Here is a 20,006-nt window from a genome sequence, read left to right as displayed (position 1 = left end):
AATTATACGTAGATCATTTCAATTGTAACATACTTCTTCTTAAAAAAATTAGTTTAAATATTGACAGATACTGATGCATGTTTGTTTAACTAACTACAGTTCAGCGTACATCACAATGTGCGCCACAATACCATCTACCTCATAAGACCTGGAAGAGAGTTGCAAAACCTCACAGAAGAATAAAGTACATATGTAATACATAACACCACTATTTAAATGTGTAATCTAGCACACAGACAAGAAAGACAGCATACTATGAAATATAAGATTCCAACTCAAAAAAAGACATCGTATTGTTTTATTAGCCAAGCAGATCTCGTTAACAAAGTCATTCAGTGCAATTTCTTCCTAGAACTGTGAATTGAAACTGCAACACAAAAGTAAACACGATGTCAACAGCCAATGTAGTTAACTGCATAGTGAGCGGCATTACATGACGTCTTCACATAAATGACACTCAGAGTGGGTAACAATAAGTAGACAGATCAAGTCAAATGAGATAAAATGTGACATGATAAATATATGAACTATTTGTCCCAATTTCCATAGCATGCAAAAAAATTAAATTCCATATAAATCAAATGTTAAATACTGCTGTTACAAACTAGTCCTTGGACATTATGTGATTATTTATGGATATATTCAAATTATTGTCCCGCGCCGTAGCCGCGCAGTCCGAGGCATCATGCTTCGGACCAGCGATACGGAATGCGCGCTGGTTCGAGTCTCGGGGGAGAAGAAATTTTCTCATGAGATTTTCGACCAGTGTATGGGACCGGTGCCAACCCAGCATCGTGAGGAAATTGGGGAGCTACAGTGAGTAGCGTAATCCGGTCAGGAAAGCTAGCAATGGCTGGGGGTTCGTCGTGCTGACCACATGTCACCCTATATCTGGTTGGATGATCGTTCAACTCTGCTTAGGCATGTGAGCGTGAGGCCAGCAGTCAAGCTAGTCGGCTTTGGATCTCAGAGGGCTGTTATGCCACGGATTATTATTATCATTATATTCAAATTATTATTAAATACTGATGTAATGTTTAAATTGTGATGAAATTTAAACAATGAAATGGTGAGCATAAAATTTGTATCCATGCAAAGAGTGCTAACGTATGATAATATGTATGAGAAATGAAGCAAGGCCTGATATTTGATATTACATCAAACAGCGGACACAAAGAACAGATTTCCCCTTAACTGTCATACAATTCAGAATTAAACGTTATCAATTTTGACACTAACCAACAGGCAGGACCATGTCCAATGGTGAACTTTGGTTCTAGCAGTGTCGAACCTTTGGGTTATGCGAATAAATTGTAAGTAGGGTTTGAGGTTCTCACGGTGGTGAATAAAGATGGCCGCCTTCTGGATTGTAGCGCCATGTAGAAGTTTAGAAGTGCACATGATGCTACAACCCAGAAGACTGCCATCAATATATTGAAGTTTAGTTAATTTATTTTTATCAGACGCTGCAAAATAAATTACTAGTTCTTACAACTGCATTAATAATTCCCAATTGTATCGCTAAAATCATGATTATTCCGGTTACTGTTACTACACTTAAAATCTCGTATAAATCGTATAAAATTATACCAAATACAGTTAAGATTAGAATACAGACTTCTGGTTTCCGGGAAATATTTTTTAAATTTCCTTAAAGAGGTTCACTTATTTCCATAGAATCTTTGTGGATCTGAAGATATAAATACCAAATATCTGTCCTAAAATGGTAACAGTCAAAACAGGTTCCTTACCTGGAACAGAGGTTCATCTAAATTTGTAGACTCTGGAATTGTGACTTTGTAGAACATCTGTTCAAACTCTGGTGCATGATCATTTGTGTCTGCTACTGTAACTACCGCACGTGTCGTAGAAGACAGGGCAGGTGTTCCATTGTCACTCACTGTCACCTACAACAGACACGTATCAGCGTGAGAAACTACCGGCTGCAGCACTAGATTGCTGACTCATACCGTGAGACTGATTGATATGCTGTATTACCCATTAATAAACAATAGACAACATAATTAATTAATTAACAGTCTTAAGCATGAGAGAGAGAAATAAAATCAGAGAGAGTTAAGCAAAACCAATTGCGCAGGTGACACGGTAGGAAAGTAATATTGTGCGCATGCGTAACACCACAAGCTTTAGCGGAAAACATCCGTCTTTAGTACGCGCGTTTGTCGCTTCCCGCTGCTACATTGTTCATGATCGATGAGAATCGATTATAATTCTTTAGTATTTCTAGTGTTATAAAATATTGCCTATAAATTTTACATCAAATCAGAATAAGCACGACATTTTTGGTCTACTTGTAATGTAGCAAAAGACTTCCCAAACCGCATGTTCCGCAGGCATTTACTTAACTCTGGCCGACAGCAATATATTCGGCAAAAGATTCAGTGGTGGGTTCATTCAAACACAGCCTAAACATTTAAATTCCATACGCGACGGGCAATTCTTTGACTATCTTACTAATTATTAGTTTTTCAAGAAGAAAATGTTCCTTGAATTTGTTAATGATGTCTACAATAAGCAACATCTAACAAGAAAACTGATCTTATTTTTAATGTAAAAAACGCAGGAAAGAAAGGGAATGGGTTTAAAACCACTGTTTACAGAAAAGAAAATCGCAGCCAAGTAGTTAGCACTCCTGTTTCGTGCTCGGGAGGTCTCTGGTTGTAATATCAGCTCATAGACCCGCTAACATGACCTAGAGTTTTCACGTTTTCCTCAGTTTCTCCCGGCAACTGCTGGGAGTATCTTAAATTAGGCCATGGCCGCGAAAGTTTTAGTCCCAGATTCGAAGTCGGGCCCTCCTTTATCTCAGCCGAACAATCGTTATGAGGTTGTGCAAACCTGGAGATCAAAGGAAATCCCGTTTTCTTCATTAACCCGCAAGGCAGCAACAGCAGCAGCTAACAGACGAACCGAACCGAATGACATGCTCTGAACACCTGGCCTGACCTCATGGCCTGTGGCGAATGGTTTTATCAGGACATGAGGTATTCTGTGAGAGCCGGATTACAGAAAACGGCCCCGTAAGCGCCTTGCACATCTTTCAGCTGTTGACTTGCCAGGCGGAATCAAGAAAATAGTCTCCTACTCATCTCAACATTTTATTACTGTTTGTTTTCCGCAAGACGCAAGGATATTAATTGTCACTGCTCAGAATATTCGACTTGGACTATGAAAATATTAGCGGTTCCGGTCATCACTATCCCCACGCTAATGACAGGTGCAGGAACTATTTCGAGATACTCGTAGTTATAACCGCAGGCAAAAGATCCACAAATTCTTAGCAAAGATTCCCTCTCCGACCCGCACGCGTGCGTGCAGCTACAGAGATAATATTTCCTTGAACTCGTTCGAAGTGTGTTTGTATGTTTGTGAGCTAGTATTATTCCAACCTCCAATATCAGTAAGGGCTTCTGCCTGAACTCATTCCATCTTTGCACGAAGACGAAATCTGTAGCGCATGAATGAAGAAGGGTTGACGCACGAACATAAGCAAAGTGCTCGTTGTATACACAACTAGAAGCTTTGGGCTGTACGTCTGATAATTCGCCTCGCTACACCTCATTTCTCATGCTACAGCCTGAGTTTATTATTACGGTGTACATTCATGCATAATACACAACGCAAGGCTCTACTGATTATACACAAAGAGTAGATCAAAATATGTAACGAAAAGAACCTTCAAACCATTATTCAAAAGTACACTCGAGGTCTGCAAGGTCCCAGGCCAAGTACCGCAGATAATGTTGTATCAAAAGATAGCAATAAAGTTTCAAAGTTTTCCAAATCGTGAAAGATATTGTGGAAAACTCGAAGGAAAGAGGCCACTCTGACGATCTAGGAGCAGATGACAAGATGTGGCCTAGTATTAAAACGTATTTTAAACAGTGTGGGAAAGTATGAACAGGATTTGTCCAGCTCAGGTGCTGGGGACTTGGGAACGCGGTAATAAACGTTCGAGTCAGAAACAAGAAAAGGAATTCCGTAAATAGCTGAATAACTATATATACCTTCTCATGGACTCTGCCCCATGCAGTTACTTAGGCGTAGACGTTTCTTGCTGACAATCCATGTCTTCAAGCGCTGATACAGAAAGAAAAACTTGGAACGAATTAAATTCTTGCCTTGTACATCTGTACCTCAATTCACTCGGTTTAGATTCTCCGAAACACATAAAGCTGTATCCGTATGTTGCACGTCATTTATACTAAAGGTTAGACGCGGCATATCGCGAACATAAGCCAGATATCAAAGAGATTTAGAAACAGCAAAGACTGCCACTGGAAAGAAAGGAATATCTAGCAGCTATATCAGACGTTTCAAGCGCTTCCAGCACTCTATAACTGAAGCCTGGAAAACGTTCTCCAGAAGGGATTTGTGGCCCATTTCCGGGACAGTTATTGGCTCTTTGGTTTCGACGGGTGAGGAAGAGGGTGTGTATGGAACAAAGGGCAAAGTGGAGGGTAGGATAAAGTGCGATGGAGGGCACTACTTCTCTGGTTTCATCTTTCTCTCCATCAAATCATACCACTACTGCCGCAACTAATAAAACACCAAATAATAAAATTTCGCGACCCATCTCGTGGATTTTATTCTACTTTCTTCTTTATGCTCCCATCAACAACTGTCGGCTACTTCATCATTACAAGTTTCGCTTTTATTCGCCATCTGGTAGCACTCCTTTGGCTTGAAGAATTAACAAAACTTGAACTTACTGTAAGAGCTCAAGAGTGTTATGACTGAGTAGGGTGGGCGTTTTCTGTTTTTGCGTTAATTAGGAGGGAAATAACGAACAGGAACGCCAAGAGCAGGCTTCCTTTGTGACGGGATTGGTTTTATTCTGCCCTCGTAACTCTGAAGTCTGGTTTCATACAGGAAGGACGTTACCGCTAACACAAAAACGTTCAGGAAATAAATTTACAGGACTTAATATTGTATGATATAACGGTAAGATCACAACTGCTTCCTTTTATTTATGCATTCCTTTAATTTAGCACGCACAGAGTCTCAATCCTAAGCAAAATTCTCATTTAAATGTCAACATATTTATATGATAAGTACAGTACGTAATGAGACAGGCTAGGCTAAGAGTCATTCACAATTACACTATCATTCGGCTTTGTATATCCATTACCAAACTGCATGCCTCAAGGTCACACCATAATCGCATACAAGTTTATACAACGATGCAACACAAACAACGGAGTCCAGGCGAATGAAGACAGCTCAGAACTTGCACCGTTGCAAAGCTAGCAACGCCGTGCGGGAAGGATGGGTAGGGGTCCGGTGTTGGTCAAATACTTCCGTGGCCTTGACGCATGAAATTTGATGTCCTTAATTAACCGAATAATCAGTAACAACATATTAACTTTCTCTCCAAACGTCGCGTTCCGTTTCATTTTCCGGGACGTTCTGGGCCCGAAGACACTTACTAAGCTTCATCACGGGTTTCTTAAAATGCACAGAGTAAATGCAGAGTTTGTATCCTAAATTCGGCAACAATCGATTCCTTCCGTAACCTTTCCAACTAATTAATCAATATTCTTCTTAACATTCGGCGGTACACCGACCGAGTTTCTGGCATCGTCGATGAATAAACCTTAAAATAAATTTATTCGGCTCACCTCGCCTTCAAGTTTAAATGGCATCAGAAATAAATAAATATATGCATGCATGGCCAACGGAGCATGCCAACAGAGCACCTGCTGTTGGGCTAGGTAACACCGTGGTAATAGAACACGTCTTAACCCCATCCCCTCTCCCGGTTCATGATACTTCCTGCTAAGAGGCACCGATACTGTCAACATGCGCGGGATTTCATTCCCAAAAAGAAAAGACGTGGTAGATGGAGAATACGTGTAGTTACCCACTATACTGACATGTATATGCTGTTAGGAGCCCCTTCTAATTCGTGACAAGGAATGTCTACAGCTTCTCCTTAGTTGTAAACTACGTACGTATACGGAGAGAAATGGGACGGGGTGTTGTCATTCATGCCTCGGCTCTCGGAAGCTCCAATGATTCAACAGCGGCCAATTACTTCACACAATCATAAGCCAACATTCGCCCGGTCACACGACCAGAAAACGAACCAACCACCCGTCCCCAACATCCCGTTGCTTGGAGGCCAATTACGGAAATAACTGCACAACGAATCGGACAACCAGAGGTTTTGTCTGCAAAATAAATAAGAGAACCAACCAATAAACAATTAGCTCCGACAGTCAACCAGTCATTCAATTATTATTTTACCCCCCCCCCTTAAATATTTTTATTTAGTCAGTCGGTCAATCAATTTCTAGACCACCAAATGCTTCAGTTAACCATTCAAGTGAGACACAATAAAGGATAATGGACTATTAAATCCACACAATCAGCACTCCGTAAGTCAGCAAAACATTTCGTCAGTTTACTAGTCATTCCTATGAGCTACCCAGTCACATAAACAAACAACCACTCCCTTAGTTAGTTATATCAGCAATTCAGGAACTGATAAGTCAGCTATCAGTCAACAATACAATCACTCAGTCAGCCAAAGGACTAGTCTCAGAAAGCAGTAGATTAAAAGACAGTCAAGTAAGAATGGAAGAGACTGTATAATTAAAACAGGAAGAAAGCCGATTCCCTATCCAGCTGAAGCACCTTCTTTCCATATGTGTGAACTCTGGGAGACAAATCCTGTCTGCCTGACAGGCAGAGCTAATGCCACCCCCATCCCAACATCCTCCGGTAGCTTACAAAAATACCGACCGCGCTTACTTAAAACCTCTGACGTTAGAAATAAGTGATGTTGAGGGTTCACTTCTCATTCAGTTAGGCCGACCCTGCCACTTAATCTTTAAAGCGAAGAGGGCAATATGAATGCGCAGACACACGCCGTTCTCTCCCTTGATCTTACAACAAGCTGACATTATTTCCTCAACAACGAATCTAATGAAATACTGTACACAGTATTGTTCAAACAGGATCTACTGTGCCAGAAGCGTCAAACTGAAGAATGGCTCGCTGTCTTGCAGGAGGAGTTCAGGTATTCACGGCAGTGTAAGCTTAAACAGTGACCTGTCTTCTGGATCATTACGTCATGTAGTCCGCTGATTTCACACAACCGGAACAGTACATTCTACGGCCAGATGGGATGGCACGAAAGACCTCGGCCAGAATAGCTAGTATCCGGACCAAGATTTGAACCCGGGACTTTTCGAATATGAAGGAATTCAAACCACTCGACCTAACAATCAGCGGTGACTTGTATAAATCGCAAAGTTCTAGTTATGCCCCAAAATCCCCGTCCCTCATATGTTCAAATATTGTCCCTGCCAGCCCGGTTTCCTGTAATTCCATTTTAACATCGCCTGTCAATGGTCAAGAGCCCTCACTTTGAGAAGTAACTAATTGTGAGTCACAAAATACTCAAAGTGCAACAGATTCTTTGAAAATGTATGCACGGCAAAGAAAATTCCCTACCCAAGGCAGGCCTTACAACTATCGTGGTGATATTAGGCCTGTTTATAACCCGAGTGTTCTTTTTCTGGGTCGTGAGGATCCAATACACAGTGAAATGGGCGTGGCGCGGACAACAACCGCTGTCACTGTTATAATAAACAATGCACACCGATAAATACAAATGCATAAACCTTATCTAGTTACCCAACTAAGATGACTGTGTTAATTATACCGTAAGCATATTAACATACTATCGATAACAAAACTAATTTAACAGATAGTGTACCTGAAGGAACTGGAATGTGAACACTGACGTCACATTTTGAGGCAGCAGGGGCTTCATATCAAAGGAAAGGGTCACATACTGCCTTAAAAAGCACCGCGTGTGCTCCCTGACAAAATAGGCCCCAAGTGTTCAACAAACACGCCATTTCCTTCAGGATAAGAGCGGGACCTATGTTACAGAGAGCACAGCGACTCTACAAACATTTTTTGAAGACGAATGGACCATTAGCTGGATGCTGTGGTCACTAAAGTGCTACTCAGGGCCCTTGGAGAGGAGTGTATGGACTCGAATTTCATAACGGATATTCGTACATGTGGCTTCATATGTCTCGAAGGACAGCAATGTTCAAAGCCACAACTGGCTACAATATAATGCTTCTGTGATAATACGTACAACACTAGTATCTAGCGCCCCTACTTCTAAAATGCTCTGACCTTCTTCAGTGAATTTTGTGAAGTCAGAAGTCCTGCATCAACCAACACAACTAACACCACGAAGCAGAACACTTCTTGAAAAGCTGACATTTCCTAAGCTAGTCAGAAATTGTCCTTATTTCTTAAACCTCATGTGCGAAACATCAACCTCATGATACCCATATTCCAGTCAACACAACTATAATATGATACATTTCTATCACAAAGGCATGTTTCGACTATTCAGTCACTTTAAGGCCTTGTGATATGATACAGCGTCTAAACGTATCATCTCGAAACATATTCAGATTAAGACAATTATGATTAACAGGGGGCAGTAGCGGGTAGAAACAGAAAATGGTGTACAAGCCGGAAACGGAGGATCGATCTGTCCGACGATAAAATGTTATGCCTTTCTCTTTATCACCGCCCTCAACAATCTTGGAACTAAACAAAGTACGAACGGGTCAACACTAAATTACACTAGCAGAGTATGACCCATCAAATTTGACGGGAATAAACTTTTATGTTGAACAGTAATACAATTCATTGCAGCATTTTCTTTTCAAATCGCAATGCAGGTAAACAAATTTCTTTATAATGTAACGAAAATGTGAAAACATCTTCACGGCGACTAAAGCCTGCCAAACGCACCAACACAAAACCGACCGTTTGACTCCAGACTTCAAACTCAGTCTCCGGCAGACCCCACCATAGGCATCACCATAACATCAGAGTCGTCACCGTCAGAACTGTTTAAAATATTTTCCCACATCGCACGATCGGTGAACTCGTACAGTAATACAGTAAAGAGTGGCGGTCATTGGCTATTATATTAGGAGCAGAGTGATAAATTACAATTACGGTATCATGCCACAGACGTAACTGAACGCTGGCCTTATGAAACTGAGTACAATCGTCAAATACTAAGCAAGATTGTCCGTTGTGACCAGCATTTAATTAACACCGTACGCAAATATAAATTTAATCAAAGGAGAACTGTCAACATATTAGCTTATTCCACCAGAGTATTGATACAAGTAATTGTGTGGTGTCAGTATTTGCCCACAATTATCCCGTCAAAATAGCTACAGTCTGATGAAGATCTTAAATATTCTACACGCCGAAGAACCACTTCCAGTCCTTGGCGCAATGCACAAGCTGGAAGTGAAGAATTGAGTCAATCAATGGACTTTCTTTTTAAGGATCTTACAGTAACAAGTATGAAGATGGCTCTCTTCGAGTGTTTTCGCCCTGATGACGGACGCAGAAAGTACCTATGAAACGTCGGTAAACTTCTATCATACTACACGGCGTTACAACAGAAGGCAGCTACCTTTAGGAGCTTGTTTAATTGAGAAAGCTTCTTAGTACAAATACATTAAAGCTTTTATATTTAAATATTCCATTGCCCACTGTCTGAACAGAAACGATTTACGATTATTCAGAGGCAGGCTGTCTCCCTCTTCAAGTAGAAGGAACGAACGGGCGCCATTTCCTTATATACAAACATGGAGACGCTTAGACTCAGAAAAACGTGTATCTTTTTATCCATATAGTGGATGGTTGTTAAATAACGCACTCAAATGATGGAAAATATTTTTAGAAAATCCAAACTTCGATTCTTTTACCCACTGACCATTTCAATGTAAGAAATAATATTTCATTCGCCGCCATATCAACAAGAACGCAAGGTCTTAAATATTACCATAACTGAATTGCTCATTTCGCAAGCTCAGTGGCTCAAAATAAATCTTCTCTCTCCGGTAGAACTTGTTCACTGACGAGAGAAAAGATATTCGCAACCAACATTCAGTATCAAGTTGGGAGACCATCTAGTCCAAATAGTGTCTTAAAAATTACACGGAGAAGAGTCCTTCCTCCTTGAGAAGCTGATAGTCACTCAGCCAAGAAATGCACCGCCGTATTGTAACCCGTAACTCCATCTCTATGTTCGCAAGAGCCCGCCACTTGTCTCTGTACAGGGCCAGATGCATTGAGTCGAACACTCTTTAAGTTACTACCACCCCATCCAGTCTAAGGCCCCCATCTCTTCAGGTTTAGTACTAAACTGTTTAACCCACTTTAATGTTACCCATGCGTGTTACATTCCCCGCCATCGCAGAGCTTGGTGCCAATGTCCAAACAACAAATACCTAAGTCTCAAGAGTACGGCGTTGTCAATGCCGTAGTTTATTGTAAGCTCGTGTCAAATAAGAATTTGTCAGCTACATAAACTTACACACACGCCATGAGACCCTTAAAATACAGAGGACGTGACCTCTGTCCCAGTAAAAATTTCGGCAAGCCAGCATCCTCGTTCATAAAGTCTTCAAAACTTTCCGCCCCACGTGTGGATAAGCCGTTCTAGACAAACTTACTTGTGATTAAGCCCCTTCCGTGACATCTCGGAACTGTTCCAGTGCTACCAAAGTGCAACGCGAATTAAACGCCAAAGGCTTCCTCACCTCGACTCTGCCTAGAGATTGCAAGAAGAAAGTAAGGAAGAGTTTCTAACCTAACGTATTTACCTATAATATACAGTCGTAATAATACAAAACACAAGAACGTTTTATTTAACACTCTGAAGACGAAACACTTCTCCATTATAAACATCAGTTGGTCGATGAGGTTTAAGAAAATAATCGCGGTGAACACTGAGAATCATTAGAAATCCATAAATGCACCAAGCAGTTATTGATTGTTAAAGGTACATATAGTTACCACTGAGCTTTAAAACCTGAGACGAGTTTACCTGCGTCATATTCCAGCTAAAAGTCAATTGCAATACGTATTTACCACGTTCCCAGGCCAACAAATTGAAAATGCATATATTAAATCAATATAATTCGTTATATATTTATAAAACTGACAAACTATCTCTCGTACGCTCCAACGTAAACACGCACTCTCACACACAAACGCATCCGGACAAGGGCACAAATTCTTTATCGGTACATGACAGGAAGAAATTCACAAGGCAGAGAGTGTTACACCGGTAGAAAACTAGTCAACGACTACGCTCAAGCCGTATATAATAATTCTCTGTGGAAATATACAGGTCACATTTCCTGTAATAATAGCTAGGCACACAACCTTACTTATAAGTGGACGAGAGCTAGAAAGAATTGTGTGAAATATGAAGGAGGCACGCAGAACAAATTTCCGTGAAATTGTAACACTGGGAATATTGAAAAGTAAGCAATTTCGTCTTTATCTAGTCTACTTTAAAAGTACATTCTTGTATATTCCTGTATTTCATCCTTGATGACTAAAAAATCCAACGCTTCAGTATTACTACAACCCACTGCAATCACTCACCTTAAGAAGTCTACACAGGGGATGGACTATAACGAGATTTTAAAAAATACACTCCAATGGAATAAAAATGTTCTTCAAATGTGTTATTCGCAATTTATCACAGCTCACTGGTATATATTCATCTACTAGATACAATTTTAATGTTGTAAAGCCAATGACATTTCAGATTCAATATTCATAAAGTAATCACCCATAAATAGTATATGTTTAGTTCCGCAGTCACAGAAACTAAACCGATGTAGAATACGTTTTATTTCAAACAGTGTATCACGATACCCAGCTGAAATAACAAACATACCGCGTCTCATTGTTTTCGAGGTGTGTTTGGTCAGAATCGTAATCAGATTAATTTACTGAGAGATCTCAGGTTGTCACGGCGGCTTGGATATGGTGGATAAGAGAAAAATACGGTCTCTCCCTGAAATCAAAACCTGGTTAATTCAACCCATAGCCACTCAATATACTAACTGTAAATATAAGAATAATAAAAAATTAATAACTACAGCAATCACTCGTCAACAGTTCAGGCTACGTTCTTGAAAAACACGGCCTATGTTTCCTGTACCTTCACTAAATATAAAATATGCATAATATATGTTTAAAATACAATAAACATAAAACAGGCCTATAGAAAGTGTCAGACGAAGTACTGCAGCGATAAAGCTAGAAAGATAGTCTCGGACGCCATTACAGTCTTTTCCACCGCAAACGTCGACCCCTTCATGCGTAAGCTATCAATTTCTTTTTCTGTATATAAATTGCCACCTTGAGACACACAACGGCAAATATCTAGGTTCGCGTAACTGGATTCAGTTTTAAACACGCGGATGCTTAGGACATGCAGTCAACAGATGTGTCAGTCTTCCATTTAATACTATTCGGTTTCCCTCAAGTCTCCCAATCTGTAAATATCATATATAATAAAGTCTGGCGTGAGATAACATCTGCATTGGAACAACAGAGGGTTCTGGTTGTCATAGAAACTGATTCGATTGCTGTAGGGACCAAAATGCAGTTGCCTGTGGCGCTTTGCTACAAATCCAACTCTGACAACGGCGTCCCAGCTCCTTCCAAATGGCAAATTGTTTTTCTTCGATGGCTGACACTCCTTAAAAAAAGATCTTCTCGCTCGTTCCTTTTTCTTCCTTCCCTCCACCGGTCATTCCTGATATGCTGGAGCGTAGGAGCTCAGAAAAGGGAGTAAAAATGTTGCATATAAAAGAACTTCCATCTGTTTACACGTGGGAATGGTAAACCCATCCAATATTCTCCTCGCCAGAAAAGAAAACGCAAAATAATAAAGGGGGAGAAGCATATAAAAATTCACACTGAATGCCGCGCTCTACATCTGTAAAACGTAACTTAATCTTCCATCACAGCTACAAAATGTCGTACCATGCTATGAAATACGTTTACTTGATGAAACAACTAATACACACAACATTACAGTTTAACGAGGAGGAAATTTCTTTCTGTGACAACTATTTGCAGCAGATTATTACCCTTATCAGATATAACTACATGTGTATAGCACATATCGTATACTAAAATTAAAACAACTATTATTTAACATAATACAATATCAACTGAAGATTGTTAATACAGAATAACGGAACGATGCTGGTAAACAGAGCAAGGATTTTATTAGTTTATCAAAACTTCCCATTACTTCCTACAAAAATTGTTCTAAGACCCAACTTTGCTTTCACTTTGATTCTGCAAGGGGAATCATTCAGTAGAGCTACTGGTTATGAGGCAGACAGCCGGAGTTCGATTCTAACATGGGCAGAAAATTTTCTATCAGAACGCAAAATCCGGCCTCGAGGTCCACGCAGAGGCCGATGGAATGTGTGGCTGGCATTTTGCCACCAAGTACTGAGGTGAGATGAGCTGGCACTCAGCACCATGCCCCGATGGCGTGATGTTAGACACAGGGCCAGATTTATGTTATTTTTTTTTAATTTGAATTCAGTCCACGTGATCTGTCATCAGAGTCGAGACAACTGTTTAGCGAGTTAAGAAAAAGCACTTGCTTTTCATATTTCATCTGAAGAATTGTTATAATGTGATAACAAAACATGTTAAAATTCGCAGCGCACAGTAAATCTCGATAATACGGAAATTAGAGCAGTAATTTACAGAAACAGCCTCTACAGTGCTTGTTTACACTGACCACCTTTGCACGTACCTGTCCGAAATCTACGATCTGCATGCAAACAAGTATTTATTGCTTGCGACTTAATAGCAAATACAAATAAAAATGGTACAACAAAGACGCCGTGTTTCTGCGGCAACTTCTCCGCCGTCCCCGTACGGCAAATAGTCTATACGAACCCGTGCAGGCGTTCTACAAACCAGCTTTCCGGTGATATGCACTTTCCAGTGATGAAACGGACGGCACTAAAATACGTTAGACTTGAAAAGCATGCTCCCAGTTCTTCATCTGGTTCAGGTAATTTAACATTTTCCTTTGGGACAGGACCGTTTACGACACTACCTTCCTTGTTATCGGTTTGAATACGACACTTCAAAATATTTTTCGACTTAACAGCGATTCGATATGCTGCATTTAACACATGTGTAATACTATTTTGCCGATCAAAGAGACCACGCGATCATAAGCAAGGCTCTATACCGATCGTGGATTCGAATCCCACTAGATACATGGAAGTTTGTTCACGGCATTTCGGTTGTTGTTGTCCTACGCAGCGATAGGTAAACTCCTATCCCCTTACAGAAATGAATTGTTCACCACATTCAAATAATGAAAGGAGTCTGAAGTTCTATCTCGGTTTCCGGCCCTTTTGACAACTACCTGTAGATTGATACAATCTACAGATACGAGCTCTATAATTAAACAAACCATCTCCATATTTAAATAGTTCAAACAAGTAATTATCAAACTAAGGTCGTGTGTTTTGATGTTTGGGGTGTCTCCCATTGCCAACTAATTCTGAAAGGAAGCTCAGCGAGGCAGCAGATGGTAGACAGCACGCCATGATACCAAGACGACTGTTCAAAAGCCACTAGAAAAAGTTTTTCTTTATTCATTTAAGAGAACTCTGCGTGCAAGTCTAAGAAGAATCCAGAAAGGTTTCCATATTGAGTGTTCACTCAAGAATAACTACTTTCTGTTTAGTATTTCCATGTAATTTCCAAGAGTTTTCGTTTGAACCATACAGCACTAGAACCAACATGTCTCGTAGAGTTTGAATATATGAAGCAAAAGAAGGACCGGGAAACGTATTAGTTGCAGCATGTAAAGCTGACTGAGCTCGAGAATTCTCATGTCTGACGCATCCATAGTGGAGGAGGATGCTCGCTCCACGAGATGACTTCAGGAAACATTTCAAACTGGGGGAAATAATCAGAACAAAGTTCCAATAACAGTGGATAAAGTCACATAGCGGTTTTACACAAATCACACAGAACACTTGACATATTATTCATATCTGTTACAAGTGTTGCCAAATAGATATCCTAGCATATGTCACAAAGTTATTTTATTGAACGTGATATTTGTGCAAGCTTACTTGGCAATATCATCCATTTTAATGAACTGCATGTAATCAAAGTTAGAGGTGCTCCGGATAAAACTGTCATCTTGAGTTATGACGTTAATGTCTCTTTTGTAACTTCCGGGATTAAACTGGCTCAACATAATGCTCAATGGCGGCTCTTATGTAACCGGTAACGAACCATCAGAGTCCATAACAGGTAGCAAATGTCCAAAGTAGCTTATACGAAATAAATATCTTACTGATTCGTCCCATCTAGAAACAAAACCAAGAACACGATCACTGAGTAATGTGTAATTAAGTATGTGAAATAAATCATTTGAGAATATTTAAAATGATGTGTATCTGGGACCAACGCCGACATGTTGACATGAGAAGAATACGTTGTTATTGAGATCTGTTACTGTTGCGATCCCCCTTCTCCAGTCTAAGTTATCAAACGCTAAAGATCGGTAGGTAAAAAAACCAATCTGAGACGGAAAGCCACATTCCACGCAGGTCATTAGTATATTTTTGTACCATGACAATGTACATAGCGGTTTCCTCGTAAGTCACTACCATGTACATATTTAAATACAGGGCACCGGTGTTCACAGGGAATACATTCACCGACGTTTTGCTACTTTATCAACAACTGTTAACAATATCTGCTTCAGTCAACAGACATTATGGTGTCAGTTTACCTCTGTACTGGCAAAAAGCTTAAGAGATATTCGACAAAAGAAACCAACCTAAAGGGTCCATGTCGTGGGCTAACACCGCGGACAAACACAATTACAAAGACGGGAACTATCTTGTTGGTCCTCTTGAGACATGCATGTGCTATTTACACAGCAGTCTATACGTGTATGTTCCGTTTTGTGTACGTATGTTAATCACTGGTGACGGGTAGCTGTGTGGAGATTAATGTGAAATCCACATTAAGCTACACAAAGCCATTTACAGCTCCGTGAACTCAGCATACAGTTCACAGCGCGCATGCGTACTTCGAATGATCATATTCCTTACACAACGTTAACTCAATAACCTTGTCAATTGTACCAGTATTATAGGAGACTGTGCTATATAAACTGCAGATGAACGGATAATATTAAAATTAGTCAATATTAATGTTATCGAGGACCTTAAGCGGGCCGAACTATTGTACCTTTGGGTTATGTAACGATTCTAAATAATATACATCATTTAATGATATGAGAAAACAATAATGAACAATAACTAGGTACGAAATTTGGAAACAGGCGGTAGAGATCACTCGCCTGTGGAAACTGCGAAGTGCCTATCAGAGTAAAAAGATTCCCTTCAAAAGAATCATCTTCACATATTTCATTTCAGCTTCAGAAATGCCGGATTATAATGTCCTTTGACCCATCTGCACAAAATGGCGTCTTGTGGCGAGTTTGCAACGATAATTGTCGTGACGAACTAAATTCTTGTCCGACAGAATCTATGTTAAATATGGCGTCATTACGCGGCGTTGCGAGACTTAACTGCGCTAAATTTGGCGACGTCGCCACGACAGGCGATGGTCTTCGGATAAAGGATATTCAAGATAATTGAGAATACGTTCCATGGACAGCAGGCATAGAGTAATCCTTCTGCTTATACTTATAATGTGGGTTACCAGCTCACCGATTTAGATTTTTCGTGTTCTTGCTAAAGGTCGGATCCAGTGGTAGCTTTTAATAACCCGCCTCGTGAAACTTCGGGTTCCATGGAAACAGGTGATAAGTTCAATGAATTTTTAACGTTGAATAACGTTTGTAAAATCACGGTAGACTCGACGGACACTGTAAGATGTAAGGTAATGGTGTGTAACTTCTTCAAACGCCAATAACTCGAGACCTATGTAAGATAGAGAATATAAACCTACATGTAAATTAAAGAGTAAATAAAGGGCTTTTTCTACATGATGTTTGCTTTATTCTATAATGCATATTGAATTAATTACCCAAAACATGTAACAACTATACCCTCGTTCCTTAACTTCAACCGCTTCCCACGTCTAAAGCGTAAGAGTTAGATCTAGACATATTGTAAGTGAAATACGTAAATAAACACGAGCTTTTCAAATTTGCAAACATATTTCAGCTAACTCTTACGGTTTAGGAGTTCTGGCCATTTATTTGGTAACAAAGAACGGTTCTAGAGTGAGTGTGTTGAGTACATGACGCAACACATAGATAAGCTGTCGGCGGATGACGTCACGTATATATAAGATGTAAATGTATACATTAATGTGTAAATAAAATTTTATTTCAGTACAAATATACTTCTACAGTTAAACGTTATTCAACCATGGTTCCACTGTCAATTTCTTTTAATGAAGACACCGACAGCTGAGTTGATTTCGCAGGAATCTCGTGTCTTATGCTAACGCCACACAGCAGAATCTTGTAAAAGAGACACAGCATCGTATTAACACACGTAACGTAAGTGTTCCAGAAAGTACGCACTCTTAAAACAGAATGCCAAACACATACGAAGGAATATAAAAACTGGGCGGGGGAAGGGTGTTGGCGGATGAATATAAATTTCCTCAGCCTTTTCGCTAACTGAGCCAATTATAATAAATCATAAAACTCCCTTTACTCGGATCTAAATTTTGTACATGAAACTCCCAAATCAAAATGCATTGCTCTACCACTTTTCCTCGTTACGCTCCTTTGCTCGTTTTAGTTCTGTATACCGGAGCTGACGTCACAGCAGCTCGTCTACCGGTACAGGACTTACCACGCCCCTCCTCTGAAGAGCATCAGGCAGTCAGTTCTTTTGAAAACTCGAATATTCCCTTTTAATCAAAGCATCTTTACTCTTTCTGCGCTCATTAATTATTGCCCACTGACCCCGATCCAACAGGAGCGCTCCTTTCATGTCTGCTTTCTAAGACTTTCGCAAACGAACATAATGTTCATCACTAAAAAAAATTGCTTCTTGAAACATGACAAACCGAAATTGATAAAATTTTACTTCTACTTTAATCAGAAGTCCTGACTCAGAAATCTTTTCATCCCTTAATTAAAATCAGAAAATTAGTCTCTCTTGTAAAGAATGGTTTTATGCTCTAGCCTTGCTGTTCTAAAAAAGATTCCGGTAGCATAAGACCAACAATACTCAACCAAACTCATCACTGAACATGACAGTGAGCCAATTCGACCCACCTCTCAACCTGACTGCCTAAGAACGATCCTTCAGCTATCCTACAAAGTTTCCTTAACGGTCTTTGAAGTGCACGTTACTCCTCATGTACGTAATATCTCATGGATCTCATTCTCAGGTACAAATAATTACCTGCGCACTTTGTCTACAAACGCCTTATTGATCGCAAATGAACACATACTTTCCCTTCGAGCTGTTATGTCACAACTGTTCCCAACCATTTCATCTTTGCACAAGTAATATGCTAACCTTACACATTAAAGAAGTTACTCCACAAGTGAAAAATGGAAGTGTTTCTTCGTATGTCACCTTTGTTTTGCTTTTTCAAGATGGCTGCTACATTCGATAATAACGGCGGTGAAATTAATAACTTTTCATATTGACACGACGTGACACAGTTTGATCCAAAGGAATAGTTTGTTTTAATCACGAAGAAGGAAAGAAGTCATTTGTCAGTTCTGACAGCTGTGCTATTAGAGCGAATGAAATTTCCCATCACATATCCATATCTACCACAATAAAATTGTGGTCCTGTAATTACTTACTAAAAGTGTTACAATTTCAGTTTCAAAATTTATATATTTGTGATTTTGCGTCAGTTTATATAAATGCCTGAAGATGGCCTACAGTAGGGTTGAAACACGACGCCCAAGTAAACACCACTGTCCATTACCGCTTATTACAACTGATTTAGCCTGTTCTTCGGTTCTTTAACGGTATATCGGAATATGATACACCCACGCCATTACGCCATTGTATCCTCAGGAAGGCGGTCATTCAAAGAATTCAGATAAAAATGGTGGGAAAATAATCAGAAAATGAACATTAAAAGCAAAAATGCATTTAACCACTTGTATATTTATTAATAGGGCCACCTACACATATCTACCCATATAAATCACTTCTATGCATTTCTCTCGGTCTTAAGCAATGCTTGAAGCATTTCGTAACCTTTATAACATTTGTTTCAATCCGTGTAGCTCGAACCGCCAGAATGATTCATGTATAAAATGTTTCATTCCCTAACAGAAAATGAAATACGGTTTCACTAATATATTCTTATACAAAGTAGGAAAGATGGATTTATCCCTGAATTCTTTTACTCAAGGATATTAATTCAGAATGTTTAAAGACGGTCTGTAAGAAATGTTCAGGAAATACTTAACGTTAAACCCCCGACTCCACGCGCTTAAATAACGCATTATATTAGCCTGAGAATGTTATTATGATATCAAATATTACGAGTATTTCGCCCATAGTTTTTTAAACTGAATATTATAATCAGCCTACAATATATGTATGTATGTATGTATGTATGTATGTGTGTGTGCGTATGCATACGTATAAATACACACGTGCCAATTTGCATTAGATGTAGGTTTCATACGAAAATTTATGATACGAATGAGCATATCGGTTGGATTTCAAAAATTGTTCTTATTCAGTCATATCCCAAGGAAGTTTGTACAAAACCTCTGCGCTGCTGTAGAAGTTTAGATTTTGCTTAAAGTATATTTAAATATATATATATATAATTTCATGTGCGTGAGAGAATAAATTCTATGACTAAAGAAATCAAAACCTAATACAGACTATCAAATATTTAACACGATTGCTAGCACGCCTTTGATTTTAGCCAGTCTTCTCTGCCCTTGTTCAGCAACAAAATCAGAAACTGAAAAATAAATGAATACCATAGCTCGAAGCTAGATACTGCAAATAATGTTCACTGGTACGTCACATCCTACCTTTCCCTGTATAAATTCTTGTGTAAGAGTTAAGTAATTAATCGAATGTTCAGAACCGAACAAGGCGCATGTGATACAATTTTTATCCCATAATGATCAA

General features: G+C 39.5%; 1 protein-coding gene across 1 annotated transcript in view; it reads right to left on the bottom strand.

Annotated features, from left to right (window-relative positions):
• LOC147871835 (protocadherin-15-like) overlaps positions 1 to 20,006 on the bottom strand; it is a 62,073-nt gene that overhangs the window by 9,864 nt on the left and 32,203 nt on the right. Inside the window, exon 3 of the mRNA XM_087360073.1 lies at positions 1,752 to 1,907. Coding sequence (XP_087216199.1) covers positions 1,752 to 1,808 — 57 coding nt within the window. The 5' untranslated portion in view covers positions 1,809 to 1,907. The remainder of the gene's footprint in view (positions 1 to 1,751; positions 1,908 to 20,006) is intronic.

The sequence above is a fragment of the Zootermopsis nevadensis genome, unplaced genomic scaffold (genome assembly GCF_977971745.1).
Source record: "Zootermopsis nevadensis isolate Lab colony 2312 unplaced genomic scaffold, Znev_1.0 Znev_ptg000037l, whole genome shotgun sequence".
NCBI lineage: Eukaryota > Metazoa > Arthropoda > Insecta > Blattodea > Termopsidae > Zootermopsis > Zootermopsis nevadensis.
This window is presented reverse-complemented; position numbering and strand designations above follow the sequence as displayed.